At 39.3% G+C, this 23416-nt stretch overlaps 1 protein-coding gene across 1 annotated transcript in view; it reads right to left on the reverse strand.

The window, feature by feature from the left end:
• Window positions 1-703: 703 nt before the first annotated feature.
• The window catches only part of gfod2 (glucose-fructose oxidoreductase domain containing 2), a 52383-nt gene continuing 29670 nt past the window's right edge, over window positions 704-23416 (reverse strand). The window contains exon 3 of the mRNA XM_072547444.1: window positions 704-3905. Within this exon, the coding sequence (XP_072403545.1) occupies window positions 3004-3905 (902 nt within the window). The 3' untranslated portion in view covers window positions 704-3003. The remainder of the gene's footprint in view (window positions 3906-23416) is intronic.

Consider the following 23416-nt stretch of genomic DNA (forward strand, 5'->3'; position numbering starts at 1 on the left):
AAGAACTAAAACAAAATGCAAAGAGTAAAACTTCATGAACCGTACGACAATGATGGTATCAATTTTGAAAACAAGTCAAGACATATATTTAAAATAAACAACCTCGAGGAGACATTATTATTTTATTGGCTGAGAAGAGAAAATACAAGGGTGTAAGAAATAACTGGAGATCAAAGCATGAAAGATCACCCAAAAAAGTGCCACAAAGAACCTTCAATTTTTCATTCTTTCCTGCCTAGCAGAGAATTCTGAACTTGAGTAAGGCCCAAATATTCCACAAGGAAAATGACTGATTTTTCAAAAAATGAAGTATTTCTCAGTTGAGTTATTTAATTTATCTAATCCAGTCCATGTAGAACTTTAGCAATTCTTCCTTGTTCTACATGGCAAATATGTTACTTGCAAACTGGAAAAGATCTAGGAATAGGCTCAGAGTTTTATAAATATTACATAAATTTGTCTTTACAGTGTGAGATTCTTCTCCCAAAGTTTGTCTCCACTGGAGATTGACAACAGCAATATCAAAGTGGTAAAGTTGTTCAACTTGTGACGGTTAGAAACAGTTATATGAAAGAAAGATTCATCAAACCCACTGGATAGAATCATGCTACTAAATAAACTACACATCATCCTGTGAAGTAAACTGCATGGAACATACTTGGTCAGTTTATAGAATTTTAAAAATTACATAGAAACCAAAAAGTCAGTTTTAAAATTGCATTTTTTATTTCTGAACCACAGTAAGTAATTTACTGGCCCAGAAACTTTCAACAGTTTTAACAACATACTAGACCTCAAAGACAGAACACATAACAGGTATATTCCCCAATACAGCAAAACTTGCATTTCCTCTATATGGAAAAAGACAGTATTTAAATCAAAGGCAGGCATTGTTTCAGTGTTATTTTTCATGCTTTATTTGAACTGCTTAAAAACCACCTGCTAAGAATTAATAGATCTGTGTCCATAAATAAAATTTAATCACATTATCAAGTAAAATATGAATCTGTGTTTTGTATAGTAAATCCATACATGTAAAACACATTATGACATATGGACACAAGTCTACTTCCCAAAGCTCCACCTTTATATTACGATCATACTAATACTTTAAAAACAAAACGTCTTAAATAAACATTTTTATTTTAAGCATTTTACACAGGAAATTTATCAAGTTTAATGCTTGGACCCCTATCAATGGAAAATAAACTTCAATATAAATAACCCATTTATTTGAATTTAAAGAAAAATAAATATCTATAGTCACCCAATTCTCTATACAGTTTGACTATTTCTATGAAACAGCCTAGCTGTATTTTGAACACTAATTCAGTCCCCATCCTGAACAGTCTTGCAAAGCAAACAATTTTTAATAAAAACATTTAAGACTGTAATAAATATCTCTTTGGAGTCAATATATACAAAGAGTTTGAAAAAAAATTAAATTTTCTTCTTAAAAACTATGACAAAAATACACAACTTGGATTTACTTAAAACTTAAGATCTACAGGTCCAAAAACATGTTTTACAGTTATTACAGTAATCAGCTTTTCACATAATCAAAATTCAAAGTGGAAAACAAATGCAGCACATTACAAAAATATTCCAGCCATTTTTTTGCCATGCTATTTCAAATATGGTACACACTCTGAAATTATTAGTCAACTAGAATCCTTTCCCTGCATCACCATCATATTTCCCCCACCCCAATTTTAATGAGTTTTTCATAAATCAGAGTATTAGTTTTTCAAAAATTGGGAAGATGTATCCATATCAATAAACTGGTGCTCAACATTTGTTTTTCTTCTAGTCCTATCAATAGCCAATTTACTAAAATATATTTTTGTTTTATCAGAACTGTCAATTTGTAAACAATATACCAAAGGAAAATAAAAAAAAAAATCGCAAGTTAATTACTTAAGTACGAAACAATAATTGCATGCCATGACATGATCACTAATAACATTGTCAAAAAATGAAGTCTGCCAATTAATCAGGTTAGTGTGTTTGGATATTTATGCACGTAAAGGCAGGACAGAGTGTAGAGGCTGGCCTAAATAAGGCACTACAGATAACAATGTACCTTCATTCCATATAGTTCATATCCTCACAGACTTTTCTATTTTATGTACAAAACCTTAAGCAAACCTGGTGAATTCAAAAGGCTTAACGGCATTAAAACTTATACAAAATTGCTTGTGATTTCTGTTTCCTAACTGAATCTGCTCACCTGGTTCTCCCTTTGAAAATAGGTCATGGGTACTCTTACAGTGATTACATTGGATTGTACAGAAGGAACTATACCCTCGTCAAGGTCAGGATTAGTGCGTGCATTAAAGTCTGAAAACCATACGGAGAGACTTATCCAGGTTGCAACAAATTTCCAAGTCACAAAATGAACTAGGTTTAACTGCCATTAAATATGCAATTTAACCTTTGGGAAAAGGGAAAATTTTCAGCATCATGCTAGGTTTCTTTTGAAATTTTAAAGGACTGTCCCTGGACAAGGAGCAATACAAAACAGGAAAATGTACAATTTACAGCCAGCCTACGATTTTCCATGCTGTATTAGAATCCTTATTTAAATTTCTATGAATAAATGTGTTTTCTGCCTGTAAGAATTGATTTTGAAATATTGAATACATCCATTTTGCCTCCAGGGTGGCTTTAGGAATGACCAAGCACAATTTCAAAACTTGCACTGTTCTCACTCTTCGCTCATGAACTACTGTTATGTGAGAGTTTGTTGAAATAGTCTGTTAACAGACAAAGGTTAAAATTTAGAATTTTTTTAAGAGCTTAAGAATGGAATAGGATGGTTTATTGAAACTTGCGCAGTTATAACTGTATAGGCGGAAACAATTCAAATAAACACAAGTATCTATAATGTACTTACAAGAACTAACCTGAAATTGCTTTGTTACTTTAAATATGATCTTTGAATTGGAATAAGGTTCTGTTTTTGGTGAAATGTATCTACTGTGCTATTACTCCATAATGTTATTACAGGTTATTACGTTGCAAGGCATCACATAGGTTCTGATTAGAATCTGGTTCTTCTGTTATCATAGCAATAACTTCCCATTCCCCAGACCTGCTCGATCTCTTAATAGCATCCACAACACTTTGCATATAAAGGCCATCTTCAAAGGATGCAGCCATTGAAACTGGCCTGTGGGCCCAGGTGCGCCGATCCTCTTGATCCTTAAAGGATTTGCTCAAGGCTTGCACCATGTAAACAGTGCCCTTTAAATATATAAGGGGAATATCGCTGAATGCTTTCTCTAGCAGCCCAGGTGTGTTTACAGACATGGTATCAGCAAGCAGCAGCTCCTCCTTGAAGGAAGTATTTTTTTGCCCATACAAGTCTGTACCTCGAGCAACCAAACGGCCCATGGATCCCACAATCATGACTTCATGGATAAATGGGCCAGGCATGTTGAAGTTGAGTGTAACAGTGCTACACACACCACCATTCATTAACATCTGGAAGAAGCAGAAATCATCACTAGTGACGTGTCGGATTCCATGTATGTTATCGTTTTGTTTCACGAAAGTTTTCAGGAGGCCATGGACCTTCTCAGCCTTCTTATTGGTCAAGTGAGTCAGGAGATCTACAATATAAGTGCCCATTGTGTGAAGCCCACCACCACCCATTAGATCATCACAAATCCAGTTATATTTGTTGCTGAGAAGACTGCCCCAATATACACGTACATCACAGATCATGACATTACCAATGTAGCCTTCTTCAATTAACTGCTTCATCTTCACAAATGCTGGTAGAAACCGAAGTACATTATCGACAATACTCATGAGTTTAGGATAGTAACGAGCTGCTTTCACCATTTTGAAGGCATCTCCTGCAGTTGCTGCTTTCTCACAAATCACATTCTTTCCAATACCTTTTATTTGGGCAAGAAGGAAAGAAAATTAGAAAATCATGCAAAATGAAACATTCTATTTCCATTCAATTAACTTGAGTTCTCAATATTGCATAGTACTATAAAAATGTGCAAACAACCTTAGTAATAATAATTGCAGACATTAAATTATACCTGATGCCAACACTAGTGCCACAATTGATGTGTTAAATCTTTCTATCCACAAAATTTTCAAAAAAAAAGAACCACATTGATAACAAATGAATCTAATAGGACACAGAAACACGTCAGCCAATTAATTAAAGTTCCAGCAAATTATCAATGCAACTCGCTAATATAAGCTTATTCCCACCTCTCCACCAACAAAGTCCGATGGATTTGAAGTAAAAATGTCATCCATTGTTTTCCATCTGAAGTAATCTGGAGAAATATCTGATTTCACGCAGTTACCATTCTAAAACTTATTTATACATTTCACAAAATTAGAATGTTATACATTGCAAATACAATGTAGCTCAGTGAATTCAGATTAGTGGCCCAATAAACAGCCTGTAATAAAGCATGAAATTTTATATTAATTGTATGGCTACAATTTGTAGAGCTCATTCGCACATTAAAAGTACAGAATTCCTGAGAATAACTTAAAACATTTACTGGCAGTTTTGTCCAAATAAGTAATAAATTACTTTCACAGTTGGTTTCCATGTACACAGGATTCACAGCTGGTGGGAACACATTTAACAAAATCAATCTTCCCTTTCTTTATTAACTATGAACAGTGACATAGCAGAGATCAGGCACTAATGCCAGTTGTAACATATCACTCGTCCTGTGTGCCTCTCATTAGCATACAAATCATAGTTTTCCTCTGGCTTTGCCAAATCCAAACAAATGTTGCTTCTACCTGAATTTACAAAAGTTAAAATGTCAACTGCTAACCAACAATAAAGAACAACGGAAGCAGCACAAGGATTGAATGTTTCTTTATTTGGAGTGCAAGAGTGGGCTTCATTGAGACAGATAATGTCAGTATGCTCATCAGTCTCAAGATCCTGAGAGAAACGATCATTATCACTTGGAGATTTACAAGTATGGCCTGATGACTTTGAGAAGGTAATACAAGCAGTTCAGAACGCTTGAAATTAAAGTTTTTAAGCCATACAAATCAATATATATTTAGAAATAACTCATTAATTATGTATTCTGTAAGTCTGAGACAGGAGAGATCATGAAAGTGTCAGAAAATAAGTCAAAAAATTAAAAAGTTCAAAAGATATACAAAATTAAGTGGAGAAATATAAAAATAAATAGTATTCTGCATTAGTACAAATAACCATAAAATTAGATTTAATTTAGAGGTAAGGACCAGGAATTATAAAATTATTGAATACCTGCTTTGAATCAGTATTTGTGATGGGAAACTTAAAGAGCTGGATTTAATGCAACCAGGGAGGCTAAGTCTACTTATTCATGGAAGAGGTCCTTCATCGATCCCTGGATACAGCAGAAGCTGCACTGATTAAAAAAAAAGCTAGAAGAGGCTGATGTGGAATTCCTAGCTGCTAACAGCAGGATGTCAGGCTCTTTAGTGACCCAATGGACATCCATTATCCCAGTGCCCATCGCAATTTAGTGATGCCTCAGCTTTGCCAACAAACTCCTGTGGGTTCCTCATCAGGCACTCTAGCCCAATCAAGGGATCTGCAAAGAGGAAGAATGGGAGTTGCAAAATGTCACTTCTCCCCACCCCTGTGTCTCTGATCTCTTGTGTTCCCCTTCTCCTAATACCCCATCCTGTTTTTATTCCTTCTGGCTTAAATGGGATTCAAGACCCACAGCAATGTGATGGCCAGCATTTGTTCCCCATCCCCAACTGCTCATAAACTAAGTAGCTTGCTAGGCCGCTTCAGAGGGCAGTCATAAGTGGGTCTTGAATAACATTTAGGCCAGAATAATGGGAAATTTCCTTTTATAGTGAACCAGATGGGTTTTTACAATAATTATAGTTTCATGGCACCGTTAGAATGACCAGCTTTCAATTCTGGATATATTTATTAGTTGAATTTAAATTTGACTAGCTGCTGTGTCCCTACAGGTTTAGCCTAGGCCTCTGAATTACTAGTCAAGTGACGTTACCATTGCCCCATCATAACCGCATTTTTTGTGTCTAAAATGATTAAATAATGAATGATAATCACACCTTTTTGTTTTCTGGTCCATTGTGGAAGAATTCTTCAATATGATTGGCTGCCTAGCCTGTTTGATAATATCACTATTGCTAAACATGAAGGTCACTTAATGTCAGAACTAAGTTAACATTTTTTATTCAATCATGGGACATGGACATCGCTAGCTAGGCTGGCATTTATTACCCATCCTAGTTGCCCTTAAGATGGGGGTGAGCTGCTTTATTAAACTACTGAAGCCCATTTGGTGTAGGTACATTCACAAAGCTGTTAGGGAAGGAGTTCCAGGATTTTAACCCAGTGACACTGAAGGAACAGTGATATGTATGGCGAGTGCCTTGAGATGATTTTCCTATTTATCTGCTGCCCTTGTCCTTCTTGGTGAGACAAAGGATGAAATCCATACATATTTGATGGCACGTCCAAGATCAGCCTAGTCAGAGAGCCCAAGATTTTATCATGGATTTTCATATTTGTGATGATCTGTAAAATGCAAACTTTAATACAATTACATACTGATAATTATATACTGTACTACTTTATTGCTATTTGATTTTTGTTGACATCTGAGTCACTTTAGTTTTCAAGCATTAAAGTGGGGTCAATTCGGAAAATAGAAGTAAATGGTACTGCAAATGATTGCTTAATTTTAAAATCTAAAGAAACTGCAGTCAATAGATAAAATGCTCATAAATACATCCTCTCACAGCATATCAGAATTTGAATCTAAAACAAAAGTAAAAATATTGCTGTTCAGACAAATATCAGATGTAAGCAAATGACATTTGTTCATGAAAGTTAATTATGAAGTTCCCACGAACCTTAAAGGGGAAATCACACATCTCCATTAAATTGCCAAAGCATTCTCTTCTTAATAAGTAGAGACACAAACACCATACTTTTTGCATAACTGCAGTGACATTTTTCTTATAGTTTCAGCAACTCACAAAAATGACTGGTTTATCTTTTTGTTTCAACAAAAAGGATGAAAGGGAGGCCATTTAGAAACTATAGTTCAAGTGCTCTTTCAAACATTTATATAGCCAACAACAGTTTTTGGATTAGTGGTGCTGGAAGAGCACAGCAGTTCAGGCAGCATCCAAGGAGCAGCGAAATTGACGTTTAGGGCAAAAGCCCTTCATCAGGAATAAAGGCAGAGAGCCTGAAGCGTGGAGAGATAAACTAAAGGTGGTGGAGAAAAAGTAGCATCAAGTACAACAGGTGAGTGGGGGAGGGGATGAAGGTGATAGGTCAGGGAGGAGAGGGTGGAGTGGATAGGTGGAAGAGGAGATAGGCAGGTATAACAAGTCCGGACAAGTCATGGGGACAGTGCTGAGCTGGAAGTTTGGAACAAGAGTGAGGTGGCGGAAGGGGAAATGAGGAAACTGAAGTCCACATTGATGCCCTGGGGTTGAAGTGTTCCGAGGCGGAAGATGAGGCGTTCTTCCTCCAGGCGTCTGGTGGTGAGGGAGTGGCGGTGAAGGAGGCCCAGGACCTCCATGTCCTCAGCAGAGTGGGAGGGGGAGTTGAAATGTTGGGCCACGGGGCGGTGTGGTTGATTGGTGCGGGTGTCCCAGAGATGTTCCCTAAAGCACTCTGCTAGGAGGCGTCCAGTCTCCCCAACGTAGAGGAGACCGAATCGGGAGCAACGGATACAATAAATGATATTAGTGGATGTGCAGGTAAAACGTTGATGGATGTGGAAGGCTCCTTTAGGGCCTTGGATAGAGGTGAGGGAGGAGGTGTGGGTGCAGGTTTTACAGTTACCTAGTCCAAAGTCTCACTATTCTACCAATGCAAACTAACACTCCTCATGCATTAGCAAATGCCAACAGTTAACCAGTTGTTAGGAGGTTGAACTTGGCTCAAAGGGACAACATCACTGACAACTCATGGCTTTCAGCTTTGTTTGGCATTTCTACAGACTAGGAGAAAGTGAGGACTGCAGATGCTGGAGATCAGAGCTGATCCCAGTTTGGCTGTAGCAGAGTAATTTCAGTGAAGGTAAAGCAGTGAACACTTACAGTTTCAGTGTAATTACCACTGCAAAATCCATGCCTGTGAAACTTTGAGCTAAATGCATGCTTACTGCAAAGATTGAGCACCTTCATAATGAGTAAAACGGACTTCTCCCCCAAGTCTTTTGTTACATACTTTAACTATTTCCTTTTTAAACCCAAGTGTGTTACCTACTACCCTACACCACATATCAAAAACTCAGAAGAAGACAATAAACTAAAATTTTTATTTTCTCCTTCTGCTGCTTTTCCTTCTCACAGGGAAAAGGTGAGAGCACTGGTTTGAAAATTGAACAAAATTTAGCTTCCATGAAGAACTTCACATCTATATCATCTTGATAGTGTTCCTGTACATGTTCACTTGAAGAAAGAAAGTGTTTTCTGAATTTTTAAAGTAAATTTAAAGTACGGTCACAGCTGCAGAACAGAACAGCTAAGAGACAGGCTGTTCCAAAATAGAAACATGTAGCAAATGGCTGTTAAATAGGTACTTGAGTTTTGGTTGCTGTTTTTACAGCAATTCAAATTTAACCCATTAATTTAAATTAATGGGATACTAAACCCAATTGAGTTTGAAGTTAGTGTATTGACATTGGACCAATGATAGGGTATAATGTTTGCGGGGGCAAGATGGGCGGGGAGGGCCATAAAAGCAGGGCATTTTGAAAACTGATCAGAGCAACTGCCACCAAACAGCAGAGCTACTGTTGCAGAGCCAGACAGCTAACTGCCCATCTAATATCTTGCTCTCAAAATAATAAAGACTCTCTATCAAAACATATATAAGAACATAAGAACTAGGAGCATGGGTAGGCCGTCTGGTCCTTTGAGCCTTCTCTGCCATTCAATAAGATCATGGCTGATCTTTAAGGATTCAGATCCACTTACCAATGCTCTCACCATATCCCTTAATTCATTATTAGCATCAACTAATTCATTGGGCAAGGAATTCCAGAGATTTACAACCCTCTGGGTGAAGAAGCTCCTTCTCAGTTCAGTTCAGTCCGAAATCTGCTCTCTCTAATCTTGAGGTTATGCCCTAGTTTCACCTGCCAGTGGAAACATCCTATTTTTTCTATTCATAATTGTATAGAGTAATAGAAATGTACAGTATAGAAACAGACCCTTCGGTCCGACTTGTCCATGCCGAGCAGATATCTCAATCCAATCTAGTCCCACCTGCCAGCACCTGGCCCATATCCCTCCAAACCCTTCCTATTCATATAGCCATCCAGATGTCTTTTAAGTGTTGCAATTGGACTAGCCTCCGCCACTTCCTCTGGAAGCTCATTCCATACTCGTACCACTCGCTGCGTGAAAAAGTTGCCCCTTAGGTCTCTTTTATATCTTTCCCCTCTCACCCTAAACCTATGCCCTCTAGTTCTGGACCCACCCAGGGAAAATACTTTGTCTATTTATCCTATCCATGCCCCTCATGATTTTATAAACCTCTATAAGGTCACCCCTCAGTGCCCAAATGCCCCACGGAAAACGCCCCCAGCCTATTCAACCTTTCCCTATAACTCTGGCAATATCCTTGTAAACCTTTTCTGAACCCTTTCAAGTTTCACAACATTTTTCCGATAGAAAGACCAGAATTGCATGCAATGTTCCAACAGTGGCCCAACCAATGTCCTGTAGAGCCATGTTTCTATTAGAAACCCCCTCATTCTCCTGATTTCGGATGATTATAATCCCAGTCTACTCAGTCTCTCCTCATAAGCCAAACTTTTCGTCTACAGAATCAATCTAGTGAACCTCCTCTGCACCCCCTCCAGTGCCAGTACATCCTTTCTCAAGTAAGGAGATCAAAATTGCTTGCAGTAATCCAGGTATGGCCTCACCAGCACCCTGTACGGATGCAACATAACCTCCCTGCTTTTCAACTCAATCTGTTTAGTAATAAAGGGCAAAATTCCATTTGCCTTCCTTATTACTTGTACCTGCAGACCAACCTTCAGTGATTCATGCATAAGGACACCCAAGTCCCTCTGTATAGCAGCATGCTGCAACTTTTTACCATTCAAGTAATAATCTGTTCCACTTACTCCTACCAAAATGGATGACTTCACACTTATTAACATTGTATTCCATCTGGCAGACCTTTGCCCACTCACTCAAAATAACTATGTTCCTCTGCGAAGTTTCCTATTCCTCTGCACACTTTGCTCTGCCACTCAACTTAATGCCGTATGCAAACTTTGACACACTACATGTGGTCCCCAACTTCAAATCATCTATATAAATTGCGAATAATTGCAGTCCCAACACTGATACCTGAGGCACACCCTTAGTCACTGACTGTCAGCCAGAATAGCACTCATTTATCCCCACTCTTTACTTCCGGTTAGTCGACCAATCCCCTATCCATGCTAATACTCTATCCGTAGCGCCCTGCATCCTTATCTTATGCAGCAGTCTCTTGTGCAGCACCTTGTCGAATGCTTTTGGAAATCTAGGTACACCACATCCACCGAGTCCCTGTTTTCCATGTTGCTTGTATGGCCTTCACAGAATTCCAATAGATTTTTAGGTATAGGGAATGCTGGATGACTAAAGAAATTGAAGGTTTGGTTAAGAAAAAGAAGAAAGCATATGTCAGGTATAGACAGGATAAATTGAGTGAATCCTTAGAAGAGTATAAAGGCAGTAGGAGTATATATATTTAAGAGGGAAATCAGGAGGGCAAAAAGGGGACATGAGATAACTTTGGCAAATAGGGTTCAGGAGAATCCAAAGGGTTTTTACAAATATATTAAGGACAAAAGGGTAACTAGGGAGAGAATAGGGCCCCCCAAAGATCAGCCAGGCGACCTTAAGTGTGAAGCTGCAAGAGATGGGGCAGATATTAAACAAAAAGGACATGGAAGATATTGAATGTAGGGAAATAGATGGTGACATCTTGAAAAATGTCCATATTACAGAAGAGGAAGTGCTGGATGTCTTGAAACACAAAGTGGATAAATCCCCAGGATTTCCCCAAGACCTGATCAGATGCACCCTAGAACTCTATGGGAAGCCAGGGAAGTGATTGTTGGACCTCTTACTGAGATATTTGTATTATCGATAGTCACAGGTGAGGTGTTGGAAGACTGGAAGTTGGCTAATGTGGTGCCACTGTTTAAGAAAGGTGGTAAGGACAAGCCAGGGAACTATGGACCAGTGAGGCTGACGTTGGTGGTGGGCATATTGTTGGAGGGAATCCTGAGGGACAGAATGTACATGTATTTGGAAAGGCAAGCACTGATTAGGGATGGTCAAAATGGCTTTATGCATGGGAAATCATGTCTCAAACTTGATTGAGTTTTTGAAGAAGTAACAAAGAGGCTTGATGAGGGTAGAGCAGTAGATGTGATCTATGTGGACTTCAGTAAGGCATTCGACAAGGTTCCCCATGGAAGACTGGTGAGCAAGGTTAGATCTCATGGAATACAGGGAGAACTCGCCATTTAGATACAGAACTAGCTCAAAAGGTAGAAGACAGAGGGTCGTGGTGAACGGTCGTTTTTCAGACTGGATGCCTGTGGCAAGTGGAGTGCCACAAGGATCGGTGCTGGGTCACTACTTTTCGTCATTTATATAAATGATTTCATTGTGAGCATAAGAGGTACAGTTAGTAAGTTTGCAGATGACACCAAAATTGGAGGTGTAGTGGACAGCGAAGAAGATTACCTCAGATTACAACGGGATCGTGATCAGATGGGCCAATGGACTGAGAAGTGGCAGATGGAGTTTAATTGAGATAAATGCGAGGTGCTGCATTTGGGAAAGCAAACCTTAGCAGGACTTACCGACACTTAATGGTAAGGTCCTCGGGAATGTTGCTGAACAAAGAGACCTTGGAGTGCAGATTCATTGTTCCTTGAAAGTGGAGTCACAGGTGGATGGGATAGTGTCGGCAGCGTTGATATGCTTTCCTTTATTGGTCAGAGTATTGAGAACAAGACTTGGGAGGTCATGTTGCGGCTGTACAGGACATTGGTTAGGCTACTGTTGGAATATTGTATGCAGTTCTGGTCTCCTTCCTATTAGAAGGATGTTGTGAAACTTGAAAGGGTTCAGAAAAGATTTACAAGGATGTTGCCAGGGTTGGAGGATTTGAGCTATGGGGAGAGGTTGAACAGGCTGTGGCTGTTTTCCCTGGAGCATCAGAGGCTGAGGGGTGACCTTATAGATGTTTATAAAATCATGAGGGGCATGGATAGGATAAATAGACAAAGTCTCTTCCCTGGGTTGGGGGAATCCAGAACTAGAGGGCATAGGTTTAGGGTGAGAGGAGAAAGATATAACAGAGACCCAAGGGGCAACCTTTTCCCACAGAGGGTGGTACATGTACAGAATGAGCGGCCAGAGGAAGTGGTGGAGGCTAGTACAATTGCATCATTTAAAAGGCATCTGGAGTAGGAAGGGTTTGGAGGGATATGGACCAGGTGCTGGCAGGTGGGACTAGATTGGGTTGGGTACCTGGTTGGCATGGATAAGTTGGACCGAAGGGTCTGTTTCCATACTGTATATCTCTGACTCCATAAGCAGCTGAAGCTGAAATGAAAATTCATTTGATATAAATTTTTCTGCTGTATTCTGAAACTGCAAAGTTACAGTTTCTCAATTAAGAATTGTACTTTACAGTAGTGACAAATGCCTTCACATAGCAAACACATTTAAAACTTAATTGTCTCAACTTTTAATTTTAAATTGATAAACACAGAACAATGATCCCAAGGTCCAGATCACTGTAGCTGAAAAAAAGCATTCTAAACTATAATAAAAACACAGTTCTAAGAAGAATTAATCCACTATTTCAGGTTTGGAACTTACAATCCATTTTATGCTCTGTACTGCATTCTGTTCGTTCTTTTGAAAAAGTAATCACTACAGTCACATTTAAAAAAAAAGAGTAAAAACAGATATCGATAAAGGCAAGGCAAGAAAATAGCATGCTATTTGTTAATCAAGCTGGCCGTTAATGCAATTAAGCCATTTGTTCCCAAAATGTATTTACAGTTCATAAAGTCTGGCAGAATGAAAAAGCTCTTCTGGTATCCCCTTCTCTTGCTCATTTCCAAGTTGTACCTGACTTGTGCTCTGAACTGGTGACACGATTTTGTACAGCAGATCAGATCCCATTAACATGCAGTTTCACAGTGAAACTAATACATATTATTGAGTAGCCCCTCACTTTAAATTTCTTAACTGTTTCAACAAAACTATGGTGCTCAGTAAGGAGGATTGGGAGGACATAATGACAATATGCACCCTTACCAGGCACTCCTTTCCTCCAAATAGGGAGATGTAGGTTTATTTAGAATCTAATTCCTTAAAATTTCAACTTATTTTAATAATATCCTGAAATTGCTTTTTAATCAAAGCATGACAAGTGTAATAAACTTCGGGAGAGGCAAAACAAATGACATCAACTAACAGAGAAACTAAATTACTGTACAGAGGACTTAATTCAGATTTAGCTGTGAAAGTTGTTACTTCCCTTAAGCTAACGTCATTCTGTAAATTATAATTCTCTAAACATTTGAACACAAGTTATGCAAGTTACAGAATCTAGAAGACTGACAGTCTGAGTGGTGGCAAACCTTTTTTTGAGGATGTTTATATATAAAATATATAGATGCATTTAAAGTACAAGGAGAATGGAATAAATTATATTGAAAGGGTTAGAAGAAATTTGTGAAACATACATACCCACATACAGACTGGGCAGAATGGCCCAATTCTCAGCTGTAACATTCTGTGCAACTCTTATATAATTTAAGAAAATTCAAGTAACTTAGAAAAGTATGCAACAAATGACATCCTTGTGACTATGAACTTGAAAACTAGCCTTTCAGGACAATTACTGTCAATGTACTTTCAATTTGTCTGCAAACCTTCTGATAGTTGACCTTACCATCATCTTCTAATGCCTTTCTTCCATTTTCTATTTAGCTTGGAACAAACAGCTGATTTAGAAATATTGTGCAAATAATGTAAATTTTATATTTGACAATGAAGAGTCAAATGGAGAACCTCTGGCCCATGATGCAGGGAGCTTTGCCTCATACAGGATCAACTAAAACTGACAGATGGAAGAGCTTTTACTGGAAAGAAACACTAATCTATGACTGTCCAACTGGAATTAAGCCACAAATGATGCGTTCCTTGGAATTTCCTATTATTCTTAATAGTAACAATTACTGTTTCTCTTCAATGGAGCCACAAATGTGTTACTGGCAACTAGATTACTGGACAAACCACAACTGAAATCAGAGGTCTATTATAACAAAATTTTGCTAAGTCATTGTTAGAAAGGTAGTGAATCACATCCATACACAACAATACTTAACACCAGACTGTGGTTTTGTTAGCCTACTGAATCTTCACCAGCTAAGGCACTTTATTTAGCACAAGAAACTGAATCTCAGCAGTCAATGGATCAGACAGTCCAACATGTATGAGAATAGAGATGATATCATTGAAACCACCATCTTTATACACAGAAATTTTATTCAACAGGAAACTGTATTGATTGCCATAAGAACCTGGCTTGTACATAATACTCCTTTCTCATAGCCGTACATCCGGTGATTGCTAAGGAGCAGGAAAAAGGCCGTCAATACAGAGAGATAAATGTAGTAATAATAACAGACATCAGTAAGTCTATTCCCCCCCTAAAAGTGTAGGAAGCTCATACATACAGTGGTCCAATCATTTTTTTAAAATCTGGTTGTGGAATGGAAAGCCAGCTACTTCTTGGGTTACTACATGGAGAGTAGTGATAAAATGCAGATTCTTTGAAACAACCTTTTGGATTCTGACAATTGCCTAGTCTATTGATAGTGTACACTAGCTTAATCACTAGGATGCTGTGACTGTGTTATTTGAAGAGAAATCTTAATAAGGAATTACACATTTATCAGCCCCTACTCCTCCTTTGTTCAGAGATTATGAAAACATTACCACTGAATCAATTCACAAATTTAATCTAAAATTAGTTAACTCTGATCATTACGAACATTACCTCAATTCTTAGAAATTCCATCATTTCCTCCTAATGATAAACACAGTATCTGCAGCATTGCCATTTAACATTGAATTATTGGCCAGATGTCTGCAATAATAATGACAGGAAAACCATAGTATTTACTCACTGATTTCTGAAGTCCATACAAGGCCAATTGAATCTAGAATTTCAGCAGTTGCTGTTAATGATTCAACAGTTCCCATAAGTGCACTTCCCCATACTATCAATCAGAAATCATTGAACAGGCTTGTTGCAAATATTTGCAAAAGTGTTATACCTCATTGAATAAGAGCTTTCAATAGCTTGCCTAAGTCATTGTTACTTCTAAGCTGCCTCATTGGTCCTGAAAGAATAATTTTATATTTGTTGAATGTCACATTAAAAAGTTCCAGATCTTTTAGTTTTCTTATGATCTTAAAGCTTCATCTTAATTGCACTTGCATATTCTAGTCATTAGTTTTGCTATTGATAAAAAAAACTTAACATAATGAAAGGTGAAGGAATTCAATGTGTTTTATTCTGGTTTGGTATTCTGGAATGTGATTGGTTACTTAACCTCCTTGATATCACTTTTGGAAGCAAAGAGATCCCACTGACTTCTATTGAACATCAAGCAAAGAGAAAACCATGCTACAGAGTTCACTAGATCTTGTTAGCAGCTTTCTTGAAGACTGCTAATGAGCAATGTTACTTCACCACATACAGATAAAAACAAAATATCCTTGCAAAAACTGGATTTTGCATTGACTTATCTTTTTCTCATACTGTTCACATCTCCCTTGGTTCTGACAACTTGTTTTCTACAATAAATCTGCATTTCCAAGCTTTGAGCAGTTCAGATGGAGAAGTGTAACTTGTTTTATTAGTTCTTTAAATGGGACTAACACCTAACATAAAACTGAACTCTTTCACCATCTCTACAGCTAAGTAACTGAAATCTGTCAGTGTTACCCTACACTGACTGAGAAGACAAAACTGTACAGCATCTTCCTTCAAAAAGTTATTTGATAAAAATCTAAACACAGGCATTACAATCATTATTCAATAGATCCTTCTGCTCTATACACCTGTGACCAAACGATGAAGTAGTAGGCAATTTGGTTCATCAAATCCATTCTGCCATTCAATGAAATCATAGCTGATTTGATAATCCTCAACTCCACTTTCCTACATTATCCACATGACCCTGGATTCCCTTAATGATTAAAAATTTATCTTTAGTATATTTAATGATTCAGCCATGGCAGTGCTCTGCAGTAAAGAATTCCACAGACTCACCATTTTAAAATGTTTATTATTACAATGTTATTGAGAACAATGTGGACAATAACAATTGGATCCTTCCCCTCCTACACCAAGCTCCCCTCCAACCTGGGGGGACATATTTAACCCTTGCACAAGGCAGGCAACACTTACACTGACAGCTGTATAAAACAGTATGTATCCCCCCCCCCCCCAAATGATATTGTCCTCTATCACTATGTCCTTGTTTCCTCCAACCACTTGGCCAGATCCCTGCATGAGATTGTCATTTTGTCAGGTCATTCATCCTCCCCACAATGCTCACTTTCATCTACACAGGTTGAAAGAACCTTGTATGACAATTACAGGAACTAAGGTATCTTGAAAGCCAACCATATCTAGTTCACCTACAATCACACCCTCCTGCCTTTTCTCACAGACTTAGTTTAAAATATCTAATGTAAGGTATTTAAGAATGCAACTTCGGCAGTAAAGTGTCCGGGGTTAGGGTAAGTAGCCCCCTCCCTGATATGGCACAACATCTGCAGCTCAAACTCCAGATTCTCAACCTGGATCTGAAGTTGTTCAAGTCACAGAAATGGTGTGGTACTGTCTCTCCCAAACCTTTAACATCAGCAGGACAATTATTTCAGGAATAGCTGAAAAAAAGGTTCATTAGTATGACAAAACATTTTGATACGTGAAATTCGCTTGGCGCAACATCGCCAAAGGTTGTGTTCGGTTTATATTCAACAACAAACTGCACCAAAGTGCAAATTAAAGCAAAATCACCCCAATCCACTATCACATTTGGTGTTTTCTGCAAACTTTTACCATATTCTTCACAATACCGAGACATGATAACGATTCATTATTTCAGCTATTTACAACTTTCAGATCTAATAATGGAAACTATACCATATTTGTGCTTCTGTAATTCTGGTCTCTTGTGGACCTGCAATCATAACTGTCCCTCTATTGGTGGCCTGTCCTTCAGTTTCCCACTCCCAAAGCTCTGGACGTATAGTAAAGGTCTTGCAGGTCAGAGATTACATTCTTGAAAAACTTTGCAAACAGCAAATATATTGTGCTGCATTCACTCAATAATAGCTTATATTTATATATCATTTCTAAAGAATGAAACAGCCAAAGGCACTTCTCAGAAGCATTATAAAACATAACTTGGTACTGAGCCATATAAGGTCAGATGATCAAAAGCAATGATCAAAATTTCAATTAGAGTCTTAAAGGTACAAATCAATAGAAGAAAGCAGAGAAGCTTGGTGAGGTAAAGTCTCCACTTGAGAATTTGTTATCCATGTAAAACATTATGTGCCCAATTTTGCCAACTGGGGACAAAGTGCTTAAATGACTGCAAAAAGACAGAGATAATGGAAGGTATCTATAACATATTATATTGCACTTCCTAAAATAGAAAGCATGCATTGCATCAACATTGTTTACAGGAATGATTGCATGTAGGCGTTCATTACTGTTAGATCATTGCATTATACTGGATAAATGTGAGACAAATTTTACACACTTCTTACTTTTTTTTAGTAGGATATCTTTATATGTATTAAAAACATGCTTTTAATTTTCATCTTTTACTGTATACCAGACAGTAGGAACCCATCCAATTGGCAACCATTATAAAATACATTTGCCGTTTTGAATAATGTAACCCCTGCAAATGACAGGATTTTACTGTAAATCCAGGACTTAGGAAACTGAAGGTAAGGCCATCATTGATTAAACAATTATGATCAGAGATGCAATCGAGGCCAGAGTTATAGAAGTGCAGATATTGCAGAATTATGCGATTGGACAACATTACAAAGCTAGGGAAAGGCAAGGTCTTTGGCAAGATGGATTTGAAAACAGAGTGTAAAATATTAAAATCAAGGCAGTACTTACCAACAGGCTAATGATAGGTAGGGAACAGAGGAATGCTGGGAAAAGAACTTGCTGCAAATTAAGACATAATGTAGCAGGGTTTTGAATGGCCTCAATGTTACAGAGAGTGAAATATGACAGACTATGCAGATCAGAATTGAAATTGAGGTAACTAACACATGAATGAGTGTTTCAGCTGCAGAAAGCATGTCACAGAGGTGGGAAAAGTGGTCTTTAGAGATGATATGAATGAGATCAGAAACTCATTTTTGCAAACGTGAAACCAAGCTTGCAGAGACTAGTTTAATCTTAAGACTGTTGCCAGGTAGACCAATGGAATTGGCAGATAGGCATTGGTTTTTAAAACAGGTACCAAAGCAAATAAATTCATTCATTCCAATATCTGGAGTAAATTTCTGCTTATAGAGCACTCTATGTGGGATAAGCAACCTAATAATTTAGTAATAGTGAACAATTGAGAGAAATGGTGGTGAGGGGGAGTTGGGTGGCTTCATGTGAAACTATGACTTCATAGGAGGTTTCAAGAACAGTGTAATTTTTACTTTTGGTTTTTAAAAAAGTGTGTAAACGAGTGGCTGCAAGTAATCTGATATTTCGACAGGCATTGTAAACAACTATTTGAATAAGCAATAATTTAATTTCAGATTGCAGAAAACCTGGAGCCAAGAGGTTTGTGCACTAATATAGCTCAATGGCAACAAGAAGTTGATTGACAACTGTTATTAGATTAGATTAGATTAGATTAGATTACTTACAGTGTGGAAACAGGCCCTTTGGCCCAACAAGTCCACACCGCCCCGCCGAAGCGCAACCCACCCATACCCCTACATTTACCCCTTACCTAACACTACGGGCAATTTAGATTGGCCAATTCACCTGACCTGCACATCTTTGGACTGTGGGAGGAAACCGGAGCACCCGGAGGAAACCCACGCAGACACGGGGAGAATGTGCAAACTCCACACAGACAGACGCCTGAGGTGGGAATTGAACCCAGGTCTCTGGCGCTGTGAGGCAGCAGTGCTAACCACTGTGCCACCGTGCCGCCCCAAATTAGTCCACATTAGTCCACAGACCAATAGCAGTGACCTTTTACTTGCCAATAACCATATGATTGGTTTTCAGTTGGCTGAGCAGCTTGGAGCTGGAAGTTACAGAGACACAGAGCGAGAGAAAAAGAAATGTGCTCCCCATCCATAGCTACCTAATCTCTGCAGTTGAGTTTCGCTTAAACTTGAAGAAAACCAGCGATTTTTTTTCTGGCAGCAGTTGTTATGATTTGTGATTTTGAATTGATAGTTAGAGACATTTTCAAAGTGAATCAGTTCCCCTGTACTTAAAAAGCTGTGGAAACATTGAGAAAGATGTCTGAATAATAAGGGATCTAGTCAGCCAAAGAAGGATCATATGGAGATCGAAACCAGGAAGCAAAGACTGCTGCCCTGACTTTCCAGCTTTGCCAACAATCTACTTTCCTAATTTGTTTGCTTGTGTGCAATAAAGGGGGAGCTAATGACAGGAGTAAAGTTTTAAATAGTTATGTTGATGCAAATGGTTTATATCTGTTTATCTGTAGCTATAGTCTAATTACTTGTAATAAATATTAATACTTACTCAGTACAGAAAACTTGTCCATACTTTCCATCTATCTTAGTCCGGAACTCAGACCAATTCAGATAATGAGATTACTTTAAAAGAAAACTTTAACATTTAGTACAACTCGAGGAATAGTGGGGATCAACGTGCAGCTCTCCACCCAATGGGTCAGAACAATACCTACAAGGGATAGCATGTAGATGAGAAACAGGAGGGAGCCAAGGTTTAATCCTTAGGGGATACCAGTGTGGAAGCTGGAAGCTATTATTCGTGATTTTTTTTTTAAACAAAGGCTCAGGATTACGATCATTATATACCAATGTTTCTCTGCAGCGAAGATATTTCAAAATGTTTAAGAGCAGCAGCAATCCTAGCAAATCCAGGGGATCCTTTGCCACTCCAGAGTATCCCTTTTGGTGTCAATTTATTTTTTCAAGTAAAACATCCTACGGGCTTCTCTATGAGAAGGTGAGGATTGCAGATGCTGGAGATCAGAGTCGAAAAGTGTGATGCTGGAAAAGCATAGCAGGTCAGGCAGCATCTGAGCAGCGGCAGAATTGACATTCCAGCCATAAACCCTTCATCAGGAATGTGTGTGTTGGGGTGGGGGGAGACGAAGGGGCTGAGAGATAAATGGGAAGGAGGTTGTGTGGGTGGGAGGTAGGTCGAGCAGAGAGAGTGGAACGTTTAGGTGGGAAGGAAGATGGACAGGTGGGACAGCTCAAGACGGCAGATGCCGGGGGGGGGGGTGTGTGTGTGGAGATTGGAGATAAGCAAACTAATGAAATCAACATTGATACCATGCAGTTGGAGGTTCCAAGGTATAACCTGGTGTTGTGTGATTTTTAACTCAGTATCCTTTTAACAAGTCTATTTTGCTAAGAAATCTGGGACTGCCAACCCTATTAATACAATATTCCAAACAAGGAAGTAGGTGAGAGTCTGCATTTGTTACTTCATTGATATTTCTGTAGTTGACGCAGGATTAGATTGAGCCATGGTTTAAATACGAACATATTAGGAATTCTACTGATTTGATCGAGTTCATTTTGGCAATTTTCCAATAGGTGTTAGATTTCTGCTTTCACCTGAACTGCTTCTTTATATCCAAGCAATAAGGATACAGGTCGTTCTGTTATAACATGTGTTTCATCAACGTAAATTTTAAAACACGTTGGCTATAATGCGATTAAAGTGCCAATACTTTAAGCACTGTTTCCAAAGTGCAATTTTTCTATAACGTGGGATTGCGCAAGAACAGAACCATCGTGTTATAGAAGAACTGTCTGGGCACTGTTTTGTAGGAGAGGATTCTGCTTGGTCCAAGTCATGTATAGCTAATGTTGGACACTCACTTTTGTCCCCCACCCCCGCCACAGACTCTTCCAGATGATGATGCATCAATATATTGATAACACAACTAATTCTTCTTCCAGAAATCTGGTACATAAATTAGATAACTTTTTAAAAAATCTATGATGTATGGACCACTGAACAATTCACCTTGTCAAGGCAATAATGTTAACACGTCATCTCCTCATCAAAATGTTGGGGATTTGGTATGCTGGTCAGCTCATTGTTTCATGGTTATTTGTGATGATCTAAGGTGTGCCTGATCTACTTTGCAGGCTCCTGTGAGATATTCTCAGAACAATGATACTTAGGTTTAACACTGATGACTTCAGTCCTAAAACATTTCCTTGACTAGGGTCAGAGATCCTCTTACTTCATAGCTGTAAACTAATTCAAAAGGACTAAAACTAGAAACCTCAATAAGTGAATCACATGTGGCAAGCAAATTCCCATTTTCTTTTCAATCATGATGTTAATCATGACAGTATACCCCAATTATTGTTTGATAGTATCTTTCAAAAGTCTCTCGTGTCTGTGGGTGATGTTCTGAAGACTTTTAACTATGTTACAGGAAGACTATGTAAGTTTATAAAGAGGTTTAGATGTGAAACTGGGACTGTGATCCAATTGGATCTCCATTGGCAATCCACATAGAGAAACCCATAATTGGGTTAACCTCTCTTACTAATTTACCATGATTATTCTCAAGGTCATGACCTCTTGAAATCGAAATGGTAATATTCATGATAATGAGAATACACCGATGAACCACTTTTGTTTTCTCACAATCCATCCAGCACCCTATAAAACGGTTCCTCAAAAACTGGTATGGGAATTAGAGGTGCCAGTGTGGTTGCCTGTTGCACTTTTAGCACAACCTGATACTTCTGGCATGTTTTAAAACTGCAGCATATCTTTGTGCATATGTGGCCACATGCTGGCCTCTTACCCGCCCTCGATCTCTTCATAGCCAACTGCCGCCATGACATTAACAGCCTCAACTTCTCCACCCCTCTCACCCTCAGAACATGCAGCCCTCCACTCCCTCTGTTCCAACCCCAACCTCACTATCAAACCAGCAGACAAGGGAGGCGCGGTAGTAGTTTGGCGCACCGACCTTTACACCGCTGAGGCTAAACACCAGCGCGCGGACACCTCCTCCTACTGCCCCCTTGACCATGACCCCACCTCCCACCACCAAACCATCATCTCCCAGACCACCCATAACCTCATCACCCATCCACTGCCTCCAACCTCATAGTCCCACATCCCCGCACCGCCCGTTTCTACCTCCTGCCCAAAATCCACAAACCTGACTGCCCTGGCCGACCCATTGTCTCATCTCTGCATACCTCGACACGGTCCTGTCCCCCTTAGTCCAAGAACACCCCACCTACATTCGAGACACCACCCACGCCCTCCACCTCCTCCATGATTTTTTGCTTCCCCGGTGCCCAACGCCTTATCTTCACCATGGACATCCAGTCCCTGTACACCTCTAACCCCCATCACGAAGGACTCAAAGCCCTCCGCTTCTTTCTTTCCCACCGTACCAACCAGTGCCCTTCCACCGACACCCTCCTTCGACTGACTGAACTGGTCCTCACCCTGAACAACTTCTCTTTCCAATTCTCCCACTTCCTCCAAACCAAAGGAGTAGCCATGGGCACCCGCATGGGCCCCAGTTATACCTGCCTCTTCGTAAGATATGTGGAACAGTCCATCTTCCGCAGCTACACTGGCACCACCCCCCCACCTTTTCCACCACTACATCGATGACTGTATCGGCGCTGCCTCGTGCTCCCACGAGGAGGTTGAACAGTTCATCCACTTTCCCGACACCTTCCACCCCAACCTCAAATTCACCTGGACCGTCTCAGACTCCTCCCTCCCCTTCCTAGACCTTTTCTATTTCTATCTCGGGCGACCGAATCAACACGGACATTTACTATAAACCGACCCCCACAGCTACCTAGGCTACACCTCCTCTCACCCTGCCCCCTGTAAAAACGCCATCCCATATTCCCAATTCCTTTGTGTCCGCCACATCTGCTCCCAGGAGGACCAGTTCCAATACCATACAACCCAGATGGCCTCCTTCTTCAAAGACCACAACTTCCCCCCCCAGCCGTGGTCGACGATGCCCTCCACCGCATCTCTTCCACTTCCCGCTCCTCTGCCCTTGAGCCCCGCCCCTCCAACCGC

Source organism: Chiloscyllium punctatum, chromosome 26 (assembly GCF_047496795.1).
Source record: "Chiloscyllium punctatum isolate Juve2018m chromosome 26, sChiPun1.3, whole genome shotgun sequence".
Taxonomy (NCBI): domain Eukaryota; kingdom Metazoa; phylum Chordata; class Chondrichthyes; order Orectolobiformes; family Hemiscylliidae; genus Chiloscyllium; species Chiloscyllium punctatum.